The 19,299-nt window shown below is 39.9% G+C and overlaps 1 protein-coding gene across 1 annotated transcript in view; it reads left to right on the top strand.

Moving 5' to 3' along the window:
• lama4 (laminin, alpha 4) overlaps positions 1–19,299 on the top strand; it is a 32,776-nt gene that overhangs the window by 11,906 nt on the left and 1,571 nt on the right. Inside the window, exons 12-36 of the mRNA XM_086262887.1 lie at positions 67–231; positions 788–981; positions 4,242–4,358; positions 5,009–5,157; positions 5,584–5,725; positions 5,818–5,911; positions 6,014–6,130; positions 7,169–7,354; positions 7,518–7,657; positions 9,534–9,698; positions 10,277–10,422; positions 11,257–11,419; positions 11,510–11,643; positions 11,912–12,083; positions 12,286–12,417; positions 12,513–12,655; positions 13,056–13,185; positions 13,354–13,491; positions 13,619–13,752; positions 14,708–14,872; positions 16,366–16,513; positions 16,620–16,813; positions 16,915–17,104; positions 17,198–17,353; positions 18,757–18,916. Coding sequence (XP_086119013.1) covers positions 67–231; positions 788–981; positions 4,242–4,358; positions 5,009–5,157; positions 5,584–5,725; positions 5,818–5,911; positions 6,014–6,130; positions 7,169–7,354; positions 7,518–7,657; positions 9,534–9,698; positions 10,277–10,422; positions 11,257–11,419; positions 11,510–11,643; positions 11,912–12,083; positions 12,286–12,417; positions 12,513–12,655; positions 13,056–13,185; positions 13,354–13,491; positions 13,619–13,752; positions 14,708–14,872; positions 16,366–16,513; positions 16,620–16,813; positions 16,915–17,104; positions 17,198–17,353; positions 18,757–18,916 — 3,774 coding nt within the window. The remainder of the gene's footprint in view (positions 1–66; positions 232–787; positions 982–4,241; positions 4,359–5,008; positions 5,158–5,583; positions 5,726–5,817; positions 5,912–6,013; positions 6,131–7,168; positions 7,355–7,517; positions 7,658–9,533; positions 9,699–10,276; positions 10,423–11,256; positions 11,420–11,509; positions 11,644–11,911; positions 12,084–12,285; positions 12,418–12,512; positions 12,656–13,055; positions 13,186–13,353; positions 13,492–13,618; positions 13,753–14,707; positions 14,873–16,365; positions 16,514–16,619; positions 16,814–16,914; positions 17,105–17,197; positions 17,354–18,756; positions 18,917–19,299) is intronic.

Genomic DNA, 19,299 nt, shown 5'->3' with positions numbered 1-19,299 from the left:
CTGTGTGCTATGTCTAAATGTATTTTACCTAGCTTAACTGGGTTTTGATGTTACACGTTCATACAGAGATGATCCACGATTGGGAGGTGTACAGTATCCAGCAGGAAGTGGATCCTGAGGTGGTGAGAAAGAGCTCAGCGGACGCTGAGGAAATAGTGGCTTTGATGAGGAAAATAGACCTTTCTCCAGGAGAACCAATCGCCACTGGCGAGTCCACAGAGGCCCATGACTGTAAGACACACAACAGTTACACAGCAAACACCTGCGCATGATTACATCACTATATCCCTATTACACTGTAGTGAGCAAGGGTTGGAGATGCAACATTATATGAACATTATTTTGATATTCAAAGCCTGCACATTTTTTGTAAACATGCACATGTGCAAAACAGGCTGGTAGCATCAAGTTGAATGGTGGCAACCTTTTAAGGTATCGGGTTGGGTTCATACCTACCCCCTATAGCCCAATGGAATCATACCACAGCAGAACTGTAAGGCCAAACATGCATGTAAAAGACTGGTTCAGTGGTTCAGTCATGACCTGGTAGATGTTAAAAGGTTAAAAGAATACATTTTCTGCATCAGATAATGCATACAAATGTATGTAGCAGGTCGCTTTGAGTGCTCAGAGTAAAAATGAGCTAGATAAGAATCAGTCCATTTACCATTTATAATATAACTGCTGTGGATGAAAAGACTCACAAGTTCTACAAAAACAGCACCCTGAGTCACAGTGTTAGCAGTGGTGATAAAATTTCAGCTAATGTTTCTGGTCATGTTTGCAGTGCTGGGCCGCATTCGGCAGTTGGAAAAGAAGCTGATGATCACAAACAGCCGCCTCCCGTCTGTCCGAGAGGTCTTGTCCCGCTTTTCCGGCAGACTGTCAGAAGCTCAAGGCTTTCTTGCAAAAGCAGACAGCAATGTGCACGAGGCGGAGAATAAGAACCGAGCTAGTGTCCTCAAATTCCAGAGGCATGAGGTAATTTCCCGTGACCCCCCTCAGCTCTTACAGCGCCCTACTTCCCTCTCCCATCTACACTATGTTTGATTCTCTGTTAGTTTTTACTTCTATAGAATGGCTTATTTCTTCCTTTTTTCAACTCAGAATACTTCAAACAGTGTTGAGTTGTGATTTTTCACACTAGTACCTGGCATTTAAAGACAGAAGTACAGCGTGTTCTTAGTCCGAAATGCACAGTTGCAAAAGAGCAGAGAGAGAAGGAGATCTGGTTGTACTTTGCCGGTCATGTCAGAGAACTCTATTACTGTGGTATTTAGGTGATGAGAACAGAAACTTAAAACCATCTGTGGGAGTTACATTAGAAGGGGGCCTGCACAGGGGAAAAAGCAACATTGCAATGCAAGTGTTTTTCCCACAATAATATTCACAGCCTACCCACACAAACATGACTGACTTTCTCATGATGCACCCAGCCAAGTCTTATCCCAAGAGGGAAAAAAAACAAAACACTTCTCTGCAAAAACACTAAGATGCACATAATGTACATGTTGAATAGACCGAGAGCAGGGGTGTTTTTTTTAAACATCTGGGAAGTTCCTTTTAACTCCCTTTTAACAGGAAGAAACCTCCAGCAGGCTCAGGGAAGGCCAGCCATCTGCCCTGAGAGGTTGGATAGTAGGAGAGGAAAAGGTCATAAAAATAAAAAATATGTACATAATTAACAAAACTATGTTATAGTTATAGTTAAAATACCATTTGGAAATTCCAGAATTTTGTTCTATTCGGATTACACTATCTAGAGATATTTCCACAATACAACTTGTTGTGTTTGTTCAATCCAGCATGAAAGTTGATTTAAAATATAATTTCCTTCCTTTTTGTGACTAAGAATTTCATGTTAAAAAAATATTAAAAGTTTTCTTTTGCATTTTTATGAAATATAACCATATGTATTCAGACATTGTCACTAGTTGCCTTTTGCAATGTGAAGTTAGTTAGCAAGTGTATGCTCAAATTTTTTTTTTAACTAGTGAATACTCCATAAAACTTCTAGGCAATTTAGAGACGGTTGAGCAGAAAATGTAAAGATTTGCTGACTTGAGATGGAATGGCCCAATATCTCTCCTCTTCAGACCAGATACTGAGGGATTTCTATGAGTCCTAAAATTAATTTTAAAGCTTAATTGGTCAGAACAAAGGACATAACCTTTAAACATTTTTTTATCTAGCTATAGCACAGTTTTTGTTTTTATAATAGAGTCAAAATTTTAATTAGTCGACATAAAAACATCTGGTCATAATCGAAATCCAGGGATGCAGCAGAGCAGCTCCTGTTGGACTCTGCATTTGGTTACTTGTGAGCATGCGTGTTATCAGGAGTGGGGATCTCCATGATCAGGGTGTCTGCCATGAATAGCTTCCTAGCCAAACACAGAGCCTCTCCTAATCCAGGGCTCTACCTAGCCTGAGCAGACTGGTCGACACCAGTATGTGGCTGTATGCTGCTGGCTGACCACAGCCAATCAGATGATCTCATCCCTGTACAATACTCAGTCATGCAGTCAAATTAAAAGTGGGGTGTGGATGCTGAATCTATTATCTGTAACATACATGCCTAACATACTGCTTGAATGGAACAGCATAAATATTATGATTCCACTAAATAAGACTATTTATTAAATAGTATAGCTATTAACTATGTGACATTTAAAATTACTTGCAACAAAAATATACGCAAACACGAATACTTCTACGCTGCATATGAAAGATTAACATTGCTTCCAAAGTAAAGCCAGTGATGAAGTGTTTTAGCCCTTTAGTCTTTTTAAAGCAGTTATTTCAAAAATGCATCAGACTCAAAACTTGACGTAAAGTCTTTGGGAATATCATTGATTTTTGACCTCTATAACCACTTTAACATTTGTTTAGTCTTTAAACAGGACTAAACAGGAAAATCTTTAGAATCCTATTCAATGATAATCACATATTGGCACTTATTAGCAGTGTTTTCTTCAGAATCTGCAGGAAAGCCTAGAACACGGGTCAGCAACCTTTAAGACACAAAGAGCCATTTGGACCCGGTTTCCACGCAAAAGAAAACACTGGGAGCCGCAAATACTTTTTGACATCTAAAATGAAGATAACACTGTATATATTGTTTTTTACCTTGATGCTTTGTGTGAACAACTAAGGTGTGTTGCTTATGAAATCCATGAAGTGCTACAGAGAAAATTACATTTTATTTATGTAATTAACACATTTTGAACTCTTAAAGAAACATAACAAAAGGACAGACACCAACCTGAACTAAAATGATCCATGTAGCAAACAGAAACGCCACCCTTATATCGCCTTTGGGCTTTTGAAGCCTTGATCTGTCTTTTAAAGAAATAATTGGAAAAAAATGCACTATGCTGCTAAAAAATGAAAAATAGATCTTTGCAAAATTCTGCCTAAATATGTATTTTACCAGGTTAATGTGTGTGGCGGGGCGTGGTCTGCAGCACTGCTGCAGGGGAGGCAGACGCACCTGAGCGGCACCCGTAATCACGCCTCGCCGCATTAACGTCTGTGCTATCTATGCTGTTGTTGGTATGTGTCGGGCTGTGAGCTGAAAAGCTACAGCCGGCTGTATACGTACAGCAATCGTGTGTGAAAAGCATGTTCATGGAAACATCGTCGGGTCTGCCGTGATATGTTTACAATGGGACTTCTGCTCCTAAGCCTCTGCGCACAGCGTCTGCAACTCGGGGCTTTATGAAGTCACTTTCATCTTTACGCAGGACTGTAAGCTGTCATCTGTGAGGCGCGAGCGGTGTTTGTTTTTAACATAGTTCACGGTTGAGAATAGCTGCTGACATAATGTGGATCCGAAGATCCATAACTGGCCTACCTGGGGTTGAAAGTCTCTATAAATGCATGTCGTTTCAGTGGGTACACCGACTTCTGCGAGTGTGACGCTTATTTTGATCAATGAAAAAATAATAAAATATAATTTTATTTTTATATTTCAATGTCACAATAATCTTCCAATTTAGAACTACAAGTTAAAAAAAATAACATAAATAAAATACACTTCAGCTAAATGCTTCTAATTTATTTTCCCAAACCGCACGGAGCCGCACTATAAGGACTAAAGAGCCGCAGGTTGCCGACCCCTGGCCTAGAATTTTGACATGTTAAGAATATCTAACAAACAAACCCCCCAAGAAGTACTGGACTCTGGTAAAAAAAAAAAAAAAAAAAAATGGTGCTCTCTTTCTTTCCCTGCATCCTAGGTGAAGTTGCAGAGGCTAATGGAGAACCATGACACTGTCAACGACACTTTGGAAGCAGCCAGAGACTTTATCGCCCAATCAGAGAGAACTGTGGCTGAGGTGGACACTTTGGGAAAGGTGAGGCAAATTACGGTCTGATGAGACTAAAAATATCTCAGGCCCTACTTTTATAATGATGGTCAGGTTTCTTCATGGCCTACTGAACAAAGGCTATGTATCATACCAAGGTAGCATAATCTAATTATGGGGTTGTAATATCCCAATATCCCAAGGATTAAATTGAATTCATTCCAGAAATGATTGCTAAGACTTGACCTGGTCTGTGTTACATTGCACTGCTGGGCAATTTGATTTGGAAGCAATTTATGGATTGCTGGAAAGAAAATTGAATAAGCAGCATTCTCAAAGTGCTTTCCTGTTTTAGTCAAGTAGCTCTGTATTAAGTTACTCTGGAGGGAATTACAATAATCTGAAAGTAACAATGTTAGCAAGTGTGTGTGTGTGTGTGTGTGTGTGTGTGTGTGTGTGCGTGCGTGCGTGTGTGTGTGTGTGTGTGTGTGTGTGTGTGTGTGTGCATATTGTAGCTTTTTGGACTTGAAATAAATAATCTCAAGCTAAAAAATCTTTTCTGATATTGTTACCTACAGTAGTTACAAGCTAAACAGAGATTACTGAATGTTACAGGCTGGAACATGAAAGCACGTCTCGAGGTAATTGAGGTGTGTGTGTGTGTGTGTGTGCGTGTGTGCGTGCGCATCTGTGTGCAGAACGTGACTGAGTACCATGCAGCAATCGATGGTGCCAGCCAAAAGCTGACAGAGAAGACGGAGCGCCTCTCACTGGTTGACAGAGATCTGGTTCAGAAGGCTGACAGACATGCTGAGGGGCTGGAGAGACAAGCCAATGAGCTGGAAGAGTGAGACATCCATCTGAAATAAACCTGTGTAGCACACAGTTGCACATAGTGGCTTTTAGTAGACTTTTGCCCGGATAGGAACCATTTATTAAACTTATTAAACATTTCATGCTTCATATAGTATTTATTTGTGACCTATGAAGTTTTTCCTAATTTCTATCATATATAAAATGTTAGAATAATACAGTTTCTTTGCATGTTTTTGGTAACAATGATAAACATATGGAATACACACTTAGTTGTTAAGTGATGTCATATATGCATTGTGGAGGAGGAATCAGCTGGCTCTCCAGAGAGTGGACAGATTCTGATGCTGCTGTCTTGCAGTGCAACTAGTGACAGCAGTCCGTGTTCTGCTCTGCAGTTTCACTGAGCTTGAGGTCGCAGATTATGAACACTTGAGTTGAATCACACTGTCTCCCCCAGGGACCTGAGAAAGAGTGACGCCAATGGCTTTGTACAGAGGGCTATAACTGCTGCCAACGTCTACAACAACATAGTGAAATACGTTGACGATGCCAACATCACCTCACTCACCACCTTCAACTTATCCGAAAGAGCTGAAGATGTATGTCAGATCATGCAGTTTTAAGGCATTCGTTTACTGCATTCAACTTTCTATCAGTCCTAGTTATTTTTCTTCATACATCTGTCTTTTAGGCCACCAGTGGGATCAATGCGCAGCTTGAATACCTCATAACACAGAGTGACAATGTTTTCAAGGAATCTGTCACACTGCATTCAGAGCAAATTGGTATGGAGCTCAACAGAATTATATATTGCGGACATATTAGTCATATTTCAGCTTTATACTGTTCATAGTATTTTTGTTGTCTAATACATTTTTCTGTAACAGAGCTAAAACATGAGGTGACTGACAAGCTAAAATACATTGAGGAGACCAAAGAGACCATGGAAAACAACGTGAAAAAACTCTCAGAAATTGTGCAGGACATCAGTGAACTCCAAACAGGTAAGAATATACTTTTCTTATACGTTTCAGAAGGAGGCCCGTGGCGTGTTTAAACTATAGTTTATCGCACAGACTGGAACAGTTGGAATAGCTAACAGGGCAGACCTTGCTAGGTTTTCCAATTGAATGTGTGATTAAAAAAAAAAAAGAAAGAAAGAAAGAAATAACACACACAAAAAAAATTTTTTGTTCTTTTACTTGAGTGGTTTGGTCCTAAAGTCAGCCAATGTATAAAGTCAGCCGATGTATAAAGTCAGCCGATGAATAAATCCCCCAGGGGTTTTATATAGTTAAAATTTAAAAAGTAGCTTTCTTTGAAAATCAGAGATGTAGGCCTTACAGAACTACAGGAGCAATAGAGGATATTCACAGTTAGCTTGATCTGCTGAAATTCAGCTAAAATGGTCAGACCTTTTATTCTAAAATCCAGTCTGACTTGAATAAAGTTGCCACTTTGATGAAACTGTGAAATGGTGAAACTCAAGCTTGCATATACACACGGGTGCGGGCTTGACCGATACACTGTGCTACTTAAACAAATAGCACTATACCACTTTCAGGAATGCATACTAGGAACAATATGTGCAGATTTTGATATTAAACTACTTTAACTACAGCCTTCTCAAATAAACTATGACAACATCGTGATCTGTTGTCCGCTAGCATAAAAACCTAGCATATGGCCCACTTTGTCCAAAGGATAATCTTCTCTTCTTCCATCCAAAAATTCTGCATTTAGGTTTGTGCAGTTTCCTAGTCTGTGTGCATGGTTTAGTAACTCATTTACTCAACAATTTCTGTTCCCCTATTTTAAAAATACGTACGGACAGCCTCACTTCACAGATATGTCTTCTCTGTTTTGGCCATAGCAATTTTTTTCCCATAGTTTGGCAATACGGACCCAAATTAGTTCTTTACCTTAAAGTTTCTGCATTATCAGGACTAAGGAGGACATTGGCAGAAATCTCCATCAACTGAATGCTTTAGTTGCTAAACATGCGAATTTGCAGTTTGTTATAAATGTGCACTAATTTTCAGACAGAACACCACAACGTCTGGAGTTTACCTCAGAAGTGGCTTCAGAGACTCTGAATCGCTCAGTGGAAGTTCTTCAATCTATCACCCCCATTAGCAGCAAAGTAGAGGAGTGGAACAACAACATGAAAAATAACGAATACTCCACAGCTGCCTATGAACAGGCTGTTGCCTCTGCAGGGGCAGCAGGTATATATCAAAATTACTACATTTTATGAGATTTGTATTTAATGAGTAGAACACACTATACTGGTTTTCATGTTAGCTATTGTTATTCCTATCGGCTTTTTTGACTTACAGTTCCTTCGCAACCACATTTAAAGTTGATTTTTCTTCATTATTTTTTTGGCAGTGGAGAACCTGAATTTGCTTGTTCCTACCCTGCTGGACAAGCTGAAGGTTGTTGAGGATAAGAAGCCTGTCAACAACGTGACCACCAACATCATGAGGATCAGAGAGCTCATAGCCCAGGCCCGGAGTGTGGCCAAGAAAGTTCGTTCAGTCCTTTTGACACACTTAGTAATGATATCCCAATTTAGTCATTACCACTAGAGCAAAGGATGACTGACTTCCATGTGCAATCATTTTATATTTGATGACATGGCTCTGTTGTTGCACCCCTCCTACCCTTTCATTTTGAGCCATAGAAGAAAAGACAAAAGAGGGAGAACAGCAACATCACACTGATTCAGTTAGGTAAATTATATAAGGATCAGCTGGACTGGAAGTGGATTTCAAAGTGGCTTGCAGCAGCTGTGGCTAGTATAAAGTTGCTTAAAATCATGCCATATGGTGCAGTCAATTGTAAAAAGCTATCTGACAAAATTTTAAACACTTTCAATTAAAAAAATTGTTTTGCTGGACTAAAAGAAGGGGGGGAGTGAAGTTATTAAATAAAAATGGTAAAATAGTAAATATAGCAATACAACACAAAAGCAGAAAGCAGAACCACAAACTGTACCTACGGACTAAATAAAGCTAACAAAATATTAATAAGAGAATATAAAAGATGATGATATATGATCATGATAATTAAAGAGCATTGAGGTTAGCTTTAGCTAGCCTGTAACTAAGGCCCAATCAAACAAAATGTTGTTATACCACAATATTTAGAGGAATTGATATTAGTTAATAAGAACAACCCAAGTTCCTTGCACCTTAAACATTTGTGTGTGCATAAATTAAAACATTGACAAAACTGGCAAATATTTGACTCTGTAGACTTCCCATGAGAAATTATTTGGGCTTGTTGTACAGCCAGAGGAGCAGGGCACCTTAGTCATCGAGCTGACCATGAGTTGACCACGAGTTGACATCCAGTTGACCATGAACTTTTCTGTATGCCACTGTATTCTGGAGTCAGATGTGAGGCTGCCTGTCCAATAGCTAAAACTTGGCAGAGACTCGGTCATGAAACAGGACAATGATTGCATCACACAACAAATCTACAACAGCTAAAAAAGAAAAGAATCAGTGTTGCAATGACTCAAAGTCCAGACCTCAACCCAATTGAAATGCTGTGGTCAGACCTTAAGTGAACTGTGTATAGATGCAAACGTCGGTCAACTGAGGGAACATTGTAAAAAGAAAAAAAAGAGTGGGCTTAAATTCTATACGATAATAATCTATTGAATCATTAGGTATACATAGTTTTCACACATGGCCTGCCTGCATTTGTATAGCGCTTTTCTAGTCCATAGGACCCCAAAGCGCTTTACACTACATTCAGTCATTCACCAATTCACACACACATTCACACACTGGCGATGGCAAGCTACATTGTAGCCACAGCTGCCCTGTGGCGCACTGACAGAGGCGAGGCTGCCGGACACAGGCGCCACCGGGCCCTCTGACCACCACCAGTAGGCAAACATGGGGTTAGTATCTTGCCCAAGGATATTTGACATGCAGCCCGGAGGCAGCCTGGGATCGAACCACCAACCTTCTGATTAGTGGCTGACCTGCTCTGCCACCTGAGCTACAGCCACCCATGGTTTCTGTATTTCTGCTTATTTTTTTGTTTTTCTTTAAAATTTTAGAAATGAAATTTCTTCTTACCATGTCTACACAGGTGACCCCTACAAAAAGAAAAGAAAAGTAAAAACTGTCCACACACCCGACGTGTTAGCTTTGTTCTCATTTTAAATTCTGAAGTAGTATTTCAGCATCCCCTCTTGACTATCAAAATTCTTCCCTATAATTTTTCTACTTAATAAAACCCTTCTACTCCATTCCACTACTCCAGTTAAAATTTTCACACCAGTCATTATGAAGCTGTAAACCTTTTTAAATTCACGTTCTGCTATCAGATATCAAGATGATAATTGCTAAACAAAGAAAACTCAGTTTCCTTTATTTTCTGCCCCAGGTCCAGGTCTCCATGAAATTTAACGGACAGTCCTCAGTGGAGGTTCATCCTCACAGCAATTTGGAAGAACTGAAGACAATGACATCCATCAGTTTATTCATGAGGGTGGACCCTGACAAGGATCCCATAGAGGACCGAATCATCCTATACTTGGGAGACAGAAATGTGAGGAATCCAGGCAGAATAAATTTTGTTCCTTTCTCTTTCTGGGTCATCAGTTGTGATAAAATAAATGCCAACTTTCAAAGATGAAAAGGAGCTTGTGTGCATGAATAGCATGTTGTGATCATGAGAACAGAAATGACTTTGAATGGCTTTGAAAGCACCCATTTGCCCCCTTCAAAAGATGTCCAAGAGACTCCCTGAGACAATGGTGCATCTGTGTGCCTTCAAAGTTCATTTACATAAATACTGTTTTCCCCTGCCTGCCAGGGTATAGAAACAGTACAGCATACCCAATGTGGGGCCTCTTTGTTCTCTTTAACAGCGCTTCACCTTGGTGATTTTACCATCACTGTAATCTATGCAGTGATGTTTTTCACTGTGGAATAATAGGCCCAGCAGTAGTTGGTCACAAATGATGCATAGTTAAGCTTTTGAAACCACTCTACACTGAAATAAAGTAACACCACACAGTTGGAAACTCGTACCACCATTATAACATGCTGAAGTGTTTTAAAATGACACAGTGAAAGCCTTGGTAGTAAAATGAACACTCTGTTTTCTGCTGCTCCTGCTTTCAGGGTGTAAAAGACTACATGGGCTTGGCCACCAAGAATGACATCCTGGTGTTTGTCTATAAACTTGGAGGTGAAGACATTGAGATCCCATTGAGTTCAAAGCCTGTCAGCCAATGGCCGGCAGTCTTCAACTACGTCAAAATAGAGAGGTAAATGAGCTTTAACCTCTTAACATCCATATGATCAGTGGCAGCATATCTATAGTTAAGGTTGGGGTAGGCTGGGTTTTGGGTTATCATTTGCCCCCCTTTTTTTTTTTTAGAATTTTTATGTCTTTGAAACACTCAAATTTATGTGGCTAAAAGAAAAAAGCAACCCTAATCTTTAACCAAAAGTGATTGCCATTTTAATTGTGCTAGGCATTATTTGAAAATCATACATACAGATTTTTTGTAACACACAAAAGTGACTGAAAACTCTAAAGCCTAAATCGTCATCAGAGGTGACCCTAACCCCAGTACTAGCCCTGATTATAATCCTAGGCAACTGAAGTATGTAATAAAATATAGGGTTAGGATCCAGTTTGGGCTAGATTCAACACCTGAAAGGCCTAACTAAAATTTATATACATATATCACATGAAGTTTCTGAACAGTAGCAGCACTATGGGGCCATTTATATCCAAATATTTAAAGTCCAGGAAAAATGTCCCATATGCTAGAGCACCTTCTGGCTTCACACTCACTCAAGAAGGTGAGCGTGATAGAGTCATAGAATGATACATATTGTTGGGCTATATTTAAAATCTTTGCTATATAAGTTACTAATACGCTGATCTTGACAAGGAACTGAAAATTTGTTCTTGGTCTCAGTGGTTTCCTTTCTCCTCAAAACACAAGGGAAATCCTGCTAACACACATGACAGTTAGTGTGGTTAACTTTTCTTGTGCATTAGCAAATTTTGAGAAAGCTAAGCAGGTAGCATTCATGAAGTTCAAGCTAGGAGGAGGTCACAGTGGTAACTTGCAGATCTTTGCTTGCAGACTGGGCAGGCATGGAAAAGTCTTCCTAACAGTCCCAAGTCAGAGCTCCACTGATGAACAGAAGTTCATCCAGAAAGGTGAAGCTCCAGGCACTGAATCCCTGTTTGACATTGACCCCCAAGATCTAGTGTTTTTTGTTGGGGGTGTCCCTCCAGATGTCAAGGTAATGTAAATTACAACATTTCTTCAATATAAAGAAATCTTTCTTTCTTTTAGAAATCTGACATGTGACTGTTTCTTTGTTACAAACCAGCTTCCACCTCCTTTGATCCTTGCACCTTTCGTGGGATGTATTGAATTGTCATCGATGAACAACGATGTCATCAGTCTTTACAATTTCAAACAGACTCACAAAATAAATGTAACCACATCTCCACCGTGTCCCAGGTAAACTTTTGCATGGCTAAATGTATGTGTCAAAGGGTCTCAATGGCAAAAAAATACAAATTCAACAAGCATTGACCACCCACTGTATAATTTAAACACAACTTACCTGAACATTGCTACAGAAATCTGACATTTTTTTTGACATCTCAAACATTAAGTTCATATTTAGCCTGTCTGATTTTCAAGGGATGTATCTTAACTTAATTTGTCACATAGATGGTTTGAAATTGTCAAAGGTACCAAATCATGTTTCCAACTCTGCTCTCAGGTACAAGTTGGCATTTTCACAGAGTCGCATTGCAAGCTACCTATTTGATGGAAAAGGCTACGCACTCATCAGTAATATTGAGAGGAGGGGGACGTTTAATGCTGTCACAAGATTTGATATTTCAGTACGAACTATTGCAAGTGATGGTGTACTTTTCCTCATGGTCAATGAGGTAAGTCATCTGGAAAACTTACAAGAGTCTCACATCTCGAAAGCTTTTAGTTTTTCTTACCCATGTGCTACCAGTCTGTAAAGCAGGTCAACTGCCAGCATTTCTATTCTCATAAAAAAACCCTGTAATAATGATCATCAGTAACTGGTTTATGACAACTGTATAAGGCCAATATAAATATGTTTCATTTCTGTTTTTTCAGGATAAATTCTTTCTTTTGGAATTAAAGAATGGCATCCTGCGTCTAATGTATGACTTTGGCTTCAGCAATGGGCCAAAGCTTTTAGAGAACAACTTAGCAAAGCTGCAAATAAATGATGCAAAATACCACGAGGTAGCTTTTTGTGTCTTTATTAAAACTCTTAAATAATCCCAAGTTAAAAATGCGAATGTCTTACAATAACTGTCTGTGGTGGGACATTTCCTCAGGTGTCAGTGATCTACCATCAGTCAAAAAAGGTTATACTGTTGGTGGATAAGAGTCATGTTAAGTCCATGGAGAACCCAAAAACCACCCTGCCCTTCGCAGATATTTACATAGGTGGAGCTCCCTCCAGCATCCTGAAATCCAGGTGAGCTAAACATACATGCAAACAAACAATAATAGTATTTATCATTTAAGTCCCAAGATATAGCCATCCAGCTAACTATAAATTACTCCAAATGGAAGTAGCTCTATTCTTTATAATCTATATTCTTATTGTTAACAACTTTTTGTAGAATATGTAAAGTTAATACATCATTTAAAATTTGAGTTATTTCATCACATGGCCAGAAAGTTGCTTTCCGTCTCCAACAATAACTGCATAATATGTCATTTTAAATAAGTGGTTAGTTTTTCTCAGTTGCTTCTGGAGACTGCACCTTCCTCTCTAACAGCAGAACTTTTGGAGTACGGTAGATAGTTTTCTTTTTTAACTTCCTGACTTTGTTTCTTGCAGCTTTAAATTTGAAATATATGTGTTCCCACAGGCCAGAGCTGTCCTCTGTGGTTGGCCTGAAGGGCTGTGTGAAAGGATTCCAGTTCCAGAGAAAAGACTTCAACCTGCTGGAAGAACCTGGCACCATTGGTATTAGCAGCGGCTGCCCAGAGGAGTCCTTTGTAAGTTGTGCATCTACCACGTCACATCTTAAGTGATAATGCAATGTGTCCCTCTGAAACCAATACCAAATATAGTAAACATCTGCACAGACAAGAGACAGTGTAGTCCAGCAGCTTTAGCCCATATTGCCACTGCTAGGTCACTGAAATGTGTTTTCGTCTTGACAGATGTCGCGCAAAGCTTATTTCTCTGGAAAGAGTTACCTCGGTTCCACAGCAAAGATTTCACCGTTTGACAACTTTGAGGGCGGACTCAACTTCAGAACACTGCAGCCCAGCGGACTCTTGTTCTACCACAATGAAGGGGTAAACACACCTACATGTACATACATGTTTACTGCGTGTTAGGACATGCATTTTCAAATGCAAAACGAATGCTTTTGCAATGTTAAAGCAACGTTGTCTTGCTTAAAAAAAATTTATTTTGCTTCAGTCTGACGAGTTCAGTATCTCCCTGGAGAATGGCGCAGTGGTCCTAAACAACAGAGGCGTAAAGGTCAAATCACACAAGAAACAATACAATGATGGAAGGTCGCACTTCTTACTGGCTTCAGTGAACAATCAGAAGTAAGTATTTAACTTCACTGTTGGCAGCTGCTTCTGGTGCACATCTGTGTTAGTCTTTGAGGCTCCACATCCTGTTTCCTCTCGATTATATACATTTAAATAAAGTCTCAAAAGAAGAATGAATGCACTGGTTGAACCTTCATATAGGAACTTAACCACGTTAATGGTGGGTTTTGTTTGTTTGTTTTTCTACTCAGTAATATTACACAATTACATTTAGATCATAGTTTTTGTCATACAAAAATTATTTTTATCTCAATATTTTAAATTGCTAGGTTCTGAAAGATGTCAGAATGCTTTGGTATCAGATCCATTATGTATGCTTTACAGCATCACTGAGAAATATCTTAGTCACAGCTTGTTGCAGTTTAATCCAAACCACATTTTTTTCCAAACAAATAGCAAATGTGAATGCAAAAACACAACTAACCAGTAAAAGAATGACACCACAGCCACTACATCCACCAGCTAATATGTGCTTTACAATAAGTATTCTAAACATGATCAATGGACATCATCTGGATTACTGTAAAGTTGCAAATGCATTTGTCATTTAGTAAACATTATTAATTATCACATTATATCAATTTACTTGTTTATTGATAGTAGTTAGTCAAAAATGTTAAATATGAGGATATTAGAGCTAAAAAGACCGAAAGCACACATATGTAACATTTCAGCAGACATTATATATCTTCAACAATTACAGCATGTGGTACACTGCATGTGGCATAGACAATATCTTGCAGGAAAATAACAACTTTGGGCAATGCAACAACAAATAAGAACAGCAGCACGAGAATAAGACAACACGTTAGTGCAGTGCATGATGCCTGCATCTCTGATAAGATCTGGTGATCCTTTTATAAACATGGGTCACATACGCCCCTGCACCCAAAGGGGCGCATCAACAACTAAAGAAAATCTTCTGAGGGGCTTCAACTCCTTACTTCAGGTACTCATTGCTGGTGGATGACGAAGACAAGCAGTTCAAGAAGCGGCCGACATCAGCCGCGGGATCGTCATACGATTCTGAGGAGAAGACTTTCTACTATGGAGGATCTCCAAGCAGCACTTCCAAGAATTTCACGGGCTGCATCAGCTATGCCTACATCAACAGGTAAGTCACCCCCTCTCTCCAGTAAAAGAGGGGGTATTATGTTATTTCAAGTTAAACTGTGAGGAGATGGAGATTGCTGCTAAAAAGATGAAAAATTTAGCAAATATAAAAATGCCAAGAAAAATGCATGTTACAATATTTAGCAGCATTAAAAAACATGTTTACAGTTTGGTTAAACCGTATAGCGGGCCCTGTAGGTAATTCTACCATAGTGAAAGCAGTAGTGTTGCAGAGTGTTCATTTAGCTCACTCGGTTGAGTAAGTGACAAATATATTGTGAGGTTAATGCAGACACCTGGTTTGAATCTGCCCTGAGACCAGCCATTGTGTGTCTTCCACTGTCCTAGTGAAGTAAATGTTAAAAAGCCATTTCATAGCTAGATAGATAAATCAGTGTTTCCCAACCTTTTGGAGCCACAACACGTATTTCACATTAGAAAAATCACACGACACACCACCAAACAAAAATGTCACAAAAAGCATAATGATAGTTTTTCCCCACGCACCAGGCATAGCAGAATCGGCTCAGTTTGTCACCAGTATACCTTTTTTTGATTTTCGAACGCTGTGTACCACATAAAATCGTTTCGAGGTCAGTAAACACAACCAGAATTCATACAAAAGGCACACGGGATTATAAAGGGCACTGTCGATTTTCAGAAAACTCAAAGGATTGATTTTAAGTGCACTGTATTTTCCAAAAACACACGGTAATGACAACGGCCTGCTAGCATGCTCTACCAAAAATAGTGCTTTGTTGTGGATCTGACGAACGAAAGCTAAACCAGTTCCACACCACTGAAGTTGCAGCATTTTTACAAACCACTTCTGGTTCATCCGTTTCATTCAACGATCTGCTTTCGCCCTTCTCATTCTCCGTCGCCGCCGCCATTCTTTTTCCGCCATGTGCGTATGAAAACAAAGGCACTGCGCATGCGCGTTTTACCCAAATTCTATCGCAATATTTCACTTTCTTATCGTTGCCCAACATTATACCGGTATAACCGTGAACGGTATGATATGGCCCAGCAAAACATCAATCATATGACCCCATATGTGCAAGCACTTTAGCGACAGTGGGAAGGAAAAAATCTCTTTTAACAGGGAGAAACCTCCAACAGAAACAGGCTCAGGGAGGGGCGGCCATCTGCCGCAGCCAGTTGAGGTGAGAGAAGGAAGACAGGATAAAGACATGAGTGAAAACTGATGTTTCATTTGTTACGTGGCACTAATTGGAAGGTATGTGTATTGGAGAATTGATAGCATTAGCTGGCAACTTAGTAATTCCTCCTGTCATCCATATAAATTATATTCACTTCTGGCTATTCCAAATAATAACAAAAAAACCCAAAAACAACTCACAATATTTTGGGAGCCAAAACACTTGCTGAAACCAAAGGTGACATTATGGTTAGTGCTTTCATCTTTTATATACAGTCTATTCAATGAATAATGTGTTGAGAGTGTTTGACACTTCTGCCGTGTCACTGTAGACTAGACCGGGACATTGAGCCTGAAGACTTTAAGAGATACCCAGAGAAGGTCCAGATTTCCCTGGAGGGCTGTCCTGTACAGCGACCCCCGGCTGCACTGCTGTTAAGGCACAGGGCTAACACTTCTGGAACCAAACAGTCACAAAAGGTGAAGTGAAAATAGCACATACAGCAGACCTTAGTTAAATATGAATGTGTTCTACAAACATTTTTGGGCTGACTGATAACCTGATATTTAATAAATGTTCTCATAGGTCACCAGAGATAAATCTAGCCTCCCCCCAGTGCTGACTGAGCTAGGAAGTGATGACCAGGAATCAGCAGAGCCAAACATCAAGTCCTGCTTTCTTTCCTCAAGTCCCAAATCGATTCACCACGCCTTCCGGTTCAGCAGCATTGCCAACAGCAGGCAGCACTACACAGACTTCCCAGACTCCCTTTCTCAGAGGTAGATCAAGACAAGAACTTTAACCTCAGTGTCATGTCTGCTTAAAGCTGCACATATTCTTGTGTCTCCATGTGTGATTAAATTCATCTTTGTTCTTCCAGGTCCCACTTCTCCTTGTCAATGAAGACCCACTCATCTTTTGGCCTCATCTTTTATGTATCTGATGCCCAAGAGGACAATTTCATGGCACTCTTTCTGGCCCATGGGAAACTTGTGTACACTTTTAGTGTAGGAGACCAAAAAGTTAAAATCAAAAGTGAAGACAAATACAATGATGGTGCCTGGCACAGTGTAAGTTCATGAATTTGTTCCATAACTGAATTTTATATTTATGCCAGCATGAGTGTTTGTTTATGTAAGAGACAACCTTTTCTCATCCCAAAGGTTATTTTTATCCGTGATGGAAATGTGGGGCGGTTAATAGTTGATGGGCTCACAATGCTGGAAGACAGCGTTCAGGGAAACAACGTCTCCTGGCACATCAGCAGCCCCCTCTATGTCGGAGGAGTTCCTGCAGGGAGAGCCCAGAAGAATATTCAGGTACAAGTCAAAATCTGCCATGTGAAAAACATTAAACAGCAGAAAAAAATGGGACAACTGGAATCTTATAGAGGACTTTATTTATAGCCCTATGTTTGTCCGGAAAATGTGTGGACATCCAGCCCTGTCTGTTCCCACAGACAAGAGGAAACCACTATTGTGACCCTAAGAAAGAAGGTTTCCTCTCAGTTTTGAGTATTGGAGCTGATATAGCGGAGCCCTTCTCCTTCCTATTAATCCCACTGTTCAAAAATTGGCTGCTTTTCAGATGTGGGCGGAGCACAAGGCACTCAGAGATCGCTCCTGATGAATAAGAATGACTTTAGCTAACAGTTTAAAATAATAATTGCTGCATTCTTCTGATGTACTAGCTCCATTTCACTGTAAGCTGATAAAATGTAAAAGTGTGAGATGATAATTCTCTATGGGGTGTGACCCTAAAAGCAATGTCTTGTACATTACATGCACTGGGGGCCGGGATAGCTCGGTAGGTAGAGTGGTGGCCCCATGATCAGAAGGTTGGGGGTTCGATTCCCCTGAACAGCTACCCTGAGGTACCCCTGAGCAAGGCATCGTCCCTACACACTGCTCCCCGGGCGCCCAATGACTGCCCACTGCTTCTCTGAGTGAATGGGTTAAATGCAGAGAGGAGTTTCCCCACGGAGATCAATAAAATACACTTTCTTCTTTCTTGCATAAAGTCACCAAATGACTCAGTCTTACTATGAAAACATTGCTTAATGCGGCCTTAAAGACAGCTTATATGACAACTACTATGGTCAAATGTGGGGATTACTGTTGAATGCTGAAATTACATAAGATAAACTTATAAGGGAAGAGTCATAAAGTTATCAAACAGACCACTAAGATTTCACAGCTACATTCACTTAAACTTTGTTTAGCATTAGCCGTCATTAGCCATACAGAGCCACTAGTCATACCAGACCAAATAGGGCTATAGCTGCAGGGTCCTCAAATATTCTGTAGTGATCAGGAGTTTGTTGTGTTGCTTGTAAGTAGAGCTCTACTCTACCATTATAGGTTGTCTACTGAAAGGTCAGTGGCTCGGTCCCCAGCTCCTCCACCCTACATGTTGAAGTATTCCTGAGCAAGACAGAAGAAACTGAACCCAATGCATTCATTGGGGTGTGAAAGTGTGCATGAATGTTAGACAGAGCACTTAGAGTAAAAGTACTGTGTTGATGTGTATGTGACTGAGGCTTGTAGTAGAAAGCACTTTCAGTACTTAGTACATTAGAGTAAAAATCAGTATATGAGAACTACTGTGGATAAGTGAATGTGTTATTTAGTAGTTCTTTAAAATATTCTGTGATGCCTTTTTAGGTTTGTTTCTGTGTGGATTATCGTAATTAATCATTCTTTTTGTTATCTTTCATCTTCAGAGAAACTCTGCATACAGCTTTACTGGCTGTATAAAGAACCTTCAGCTTGATAGAAAGCAGCTCTCCTCTGTGGCAGACACATTTGGGGTCACTCCATGCTTTGATGGAGTCTCTGAGGGAGGAACATACTTCTCAGAAGAAGGAGGATACATTGTCCTGGGTGTGTTTCTAGCAATTTAATATCTGTGTTATTTTTCTGCAACCTAGAAATATGTTGTATGCAGAGTTTTGTGCAATCTTTCTCACAGTGAGTAACACCACATATATTTTTCCACTATCTGCAACTGTTTGCAAACTGAGCATCTGTTAACTTACACAGTTCATTAGCCTCACAAGGCCCACAGTCTCTTTCGTGTTCATGAGGAGAGTGTGGCTGGCTGAGGGAACTCGATAGCCTAAGTGCAGCTGTGGTAAAAATGTGTGAGTGTTAAAGAAGCACGAAAGAGGAAAAGGCAAAGCTGAAAGCCCTAAGAAACTCAGGACTCAAATGATTTCACACTCGCACCCACCTCAGAATAACTGATGAAGGGTTATGGGGCCATA

Source organism: Aulonocara sp. 'chitande type north' Nkhata Bay, linkage group LG15 (genome assembly GCF_057382095.1).
Source record: "Aulonocara sp. 'chitande type north' Nkhata Bay isolate Kocher_YH1m ecotype deep benthic linkage group LG15, A_spYH_male_GT1.1, whole genome shotgun sequence".
NCBI classification, from domain to species: domain Eukaryota; kingdom Metazoa; phylum Chordata; class Actinopteri; order Cichliformes; family Cichlidae; genus Aulonocara; species Aulonocara sp. 'chitande type north' Nkhata Bay.
The sequence above is the reverse complement of the archived record's forward strand: the minus strand, read 5'-3'. Positions and strand labels throughout refer to the sequence as shown.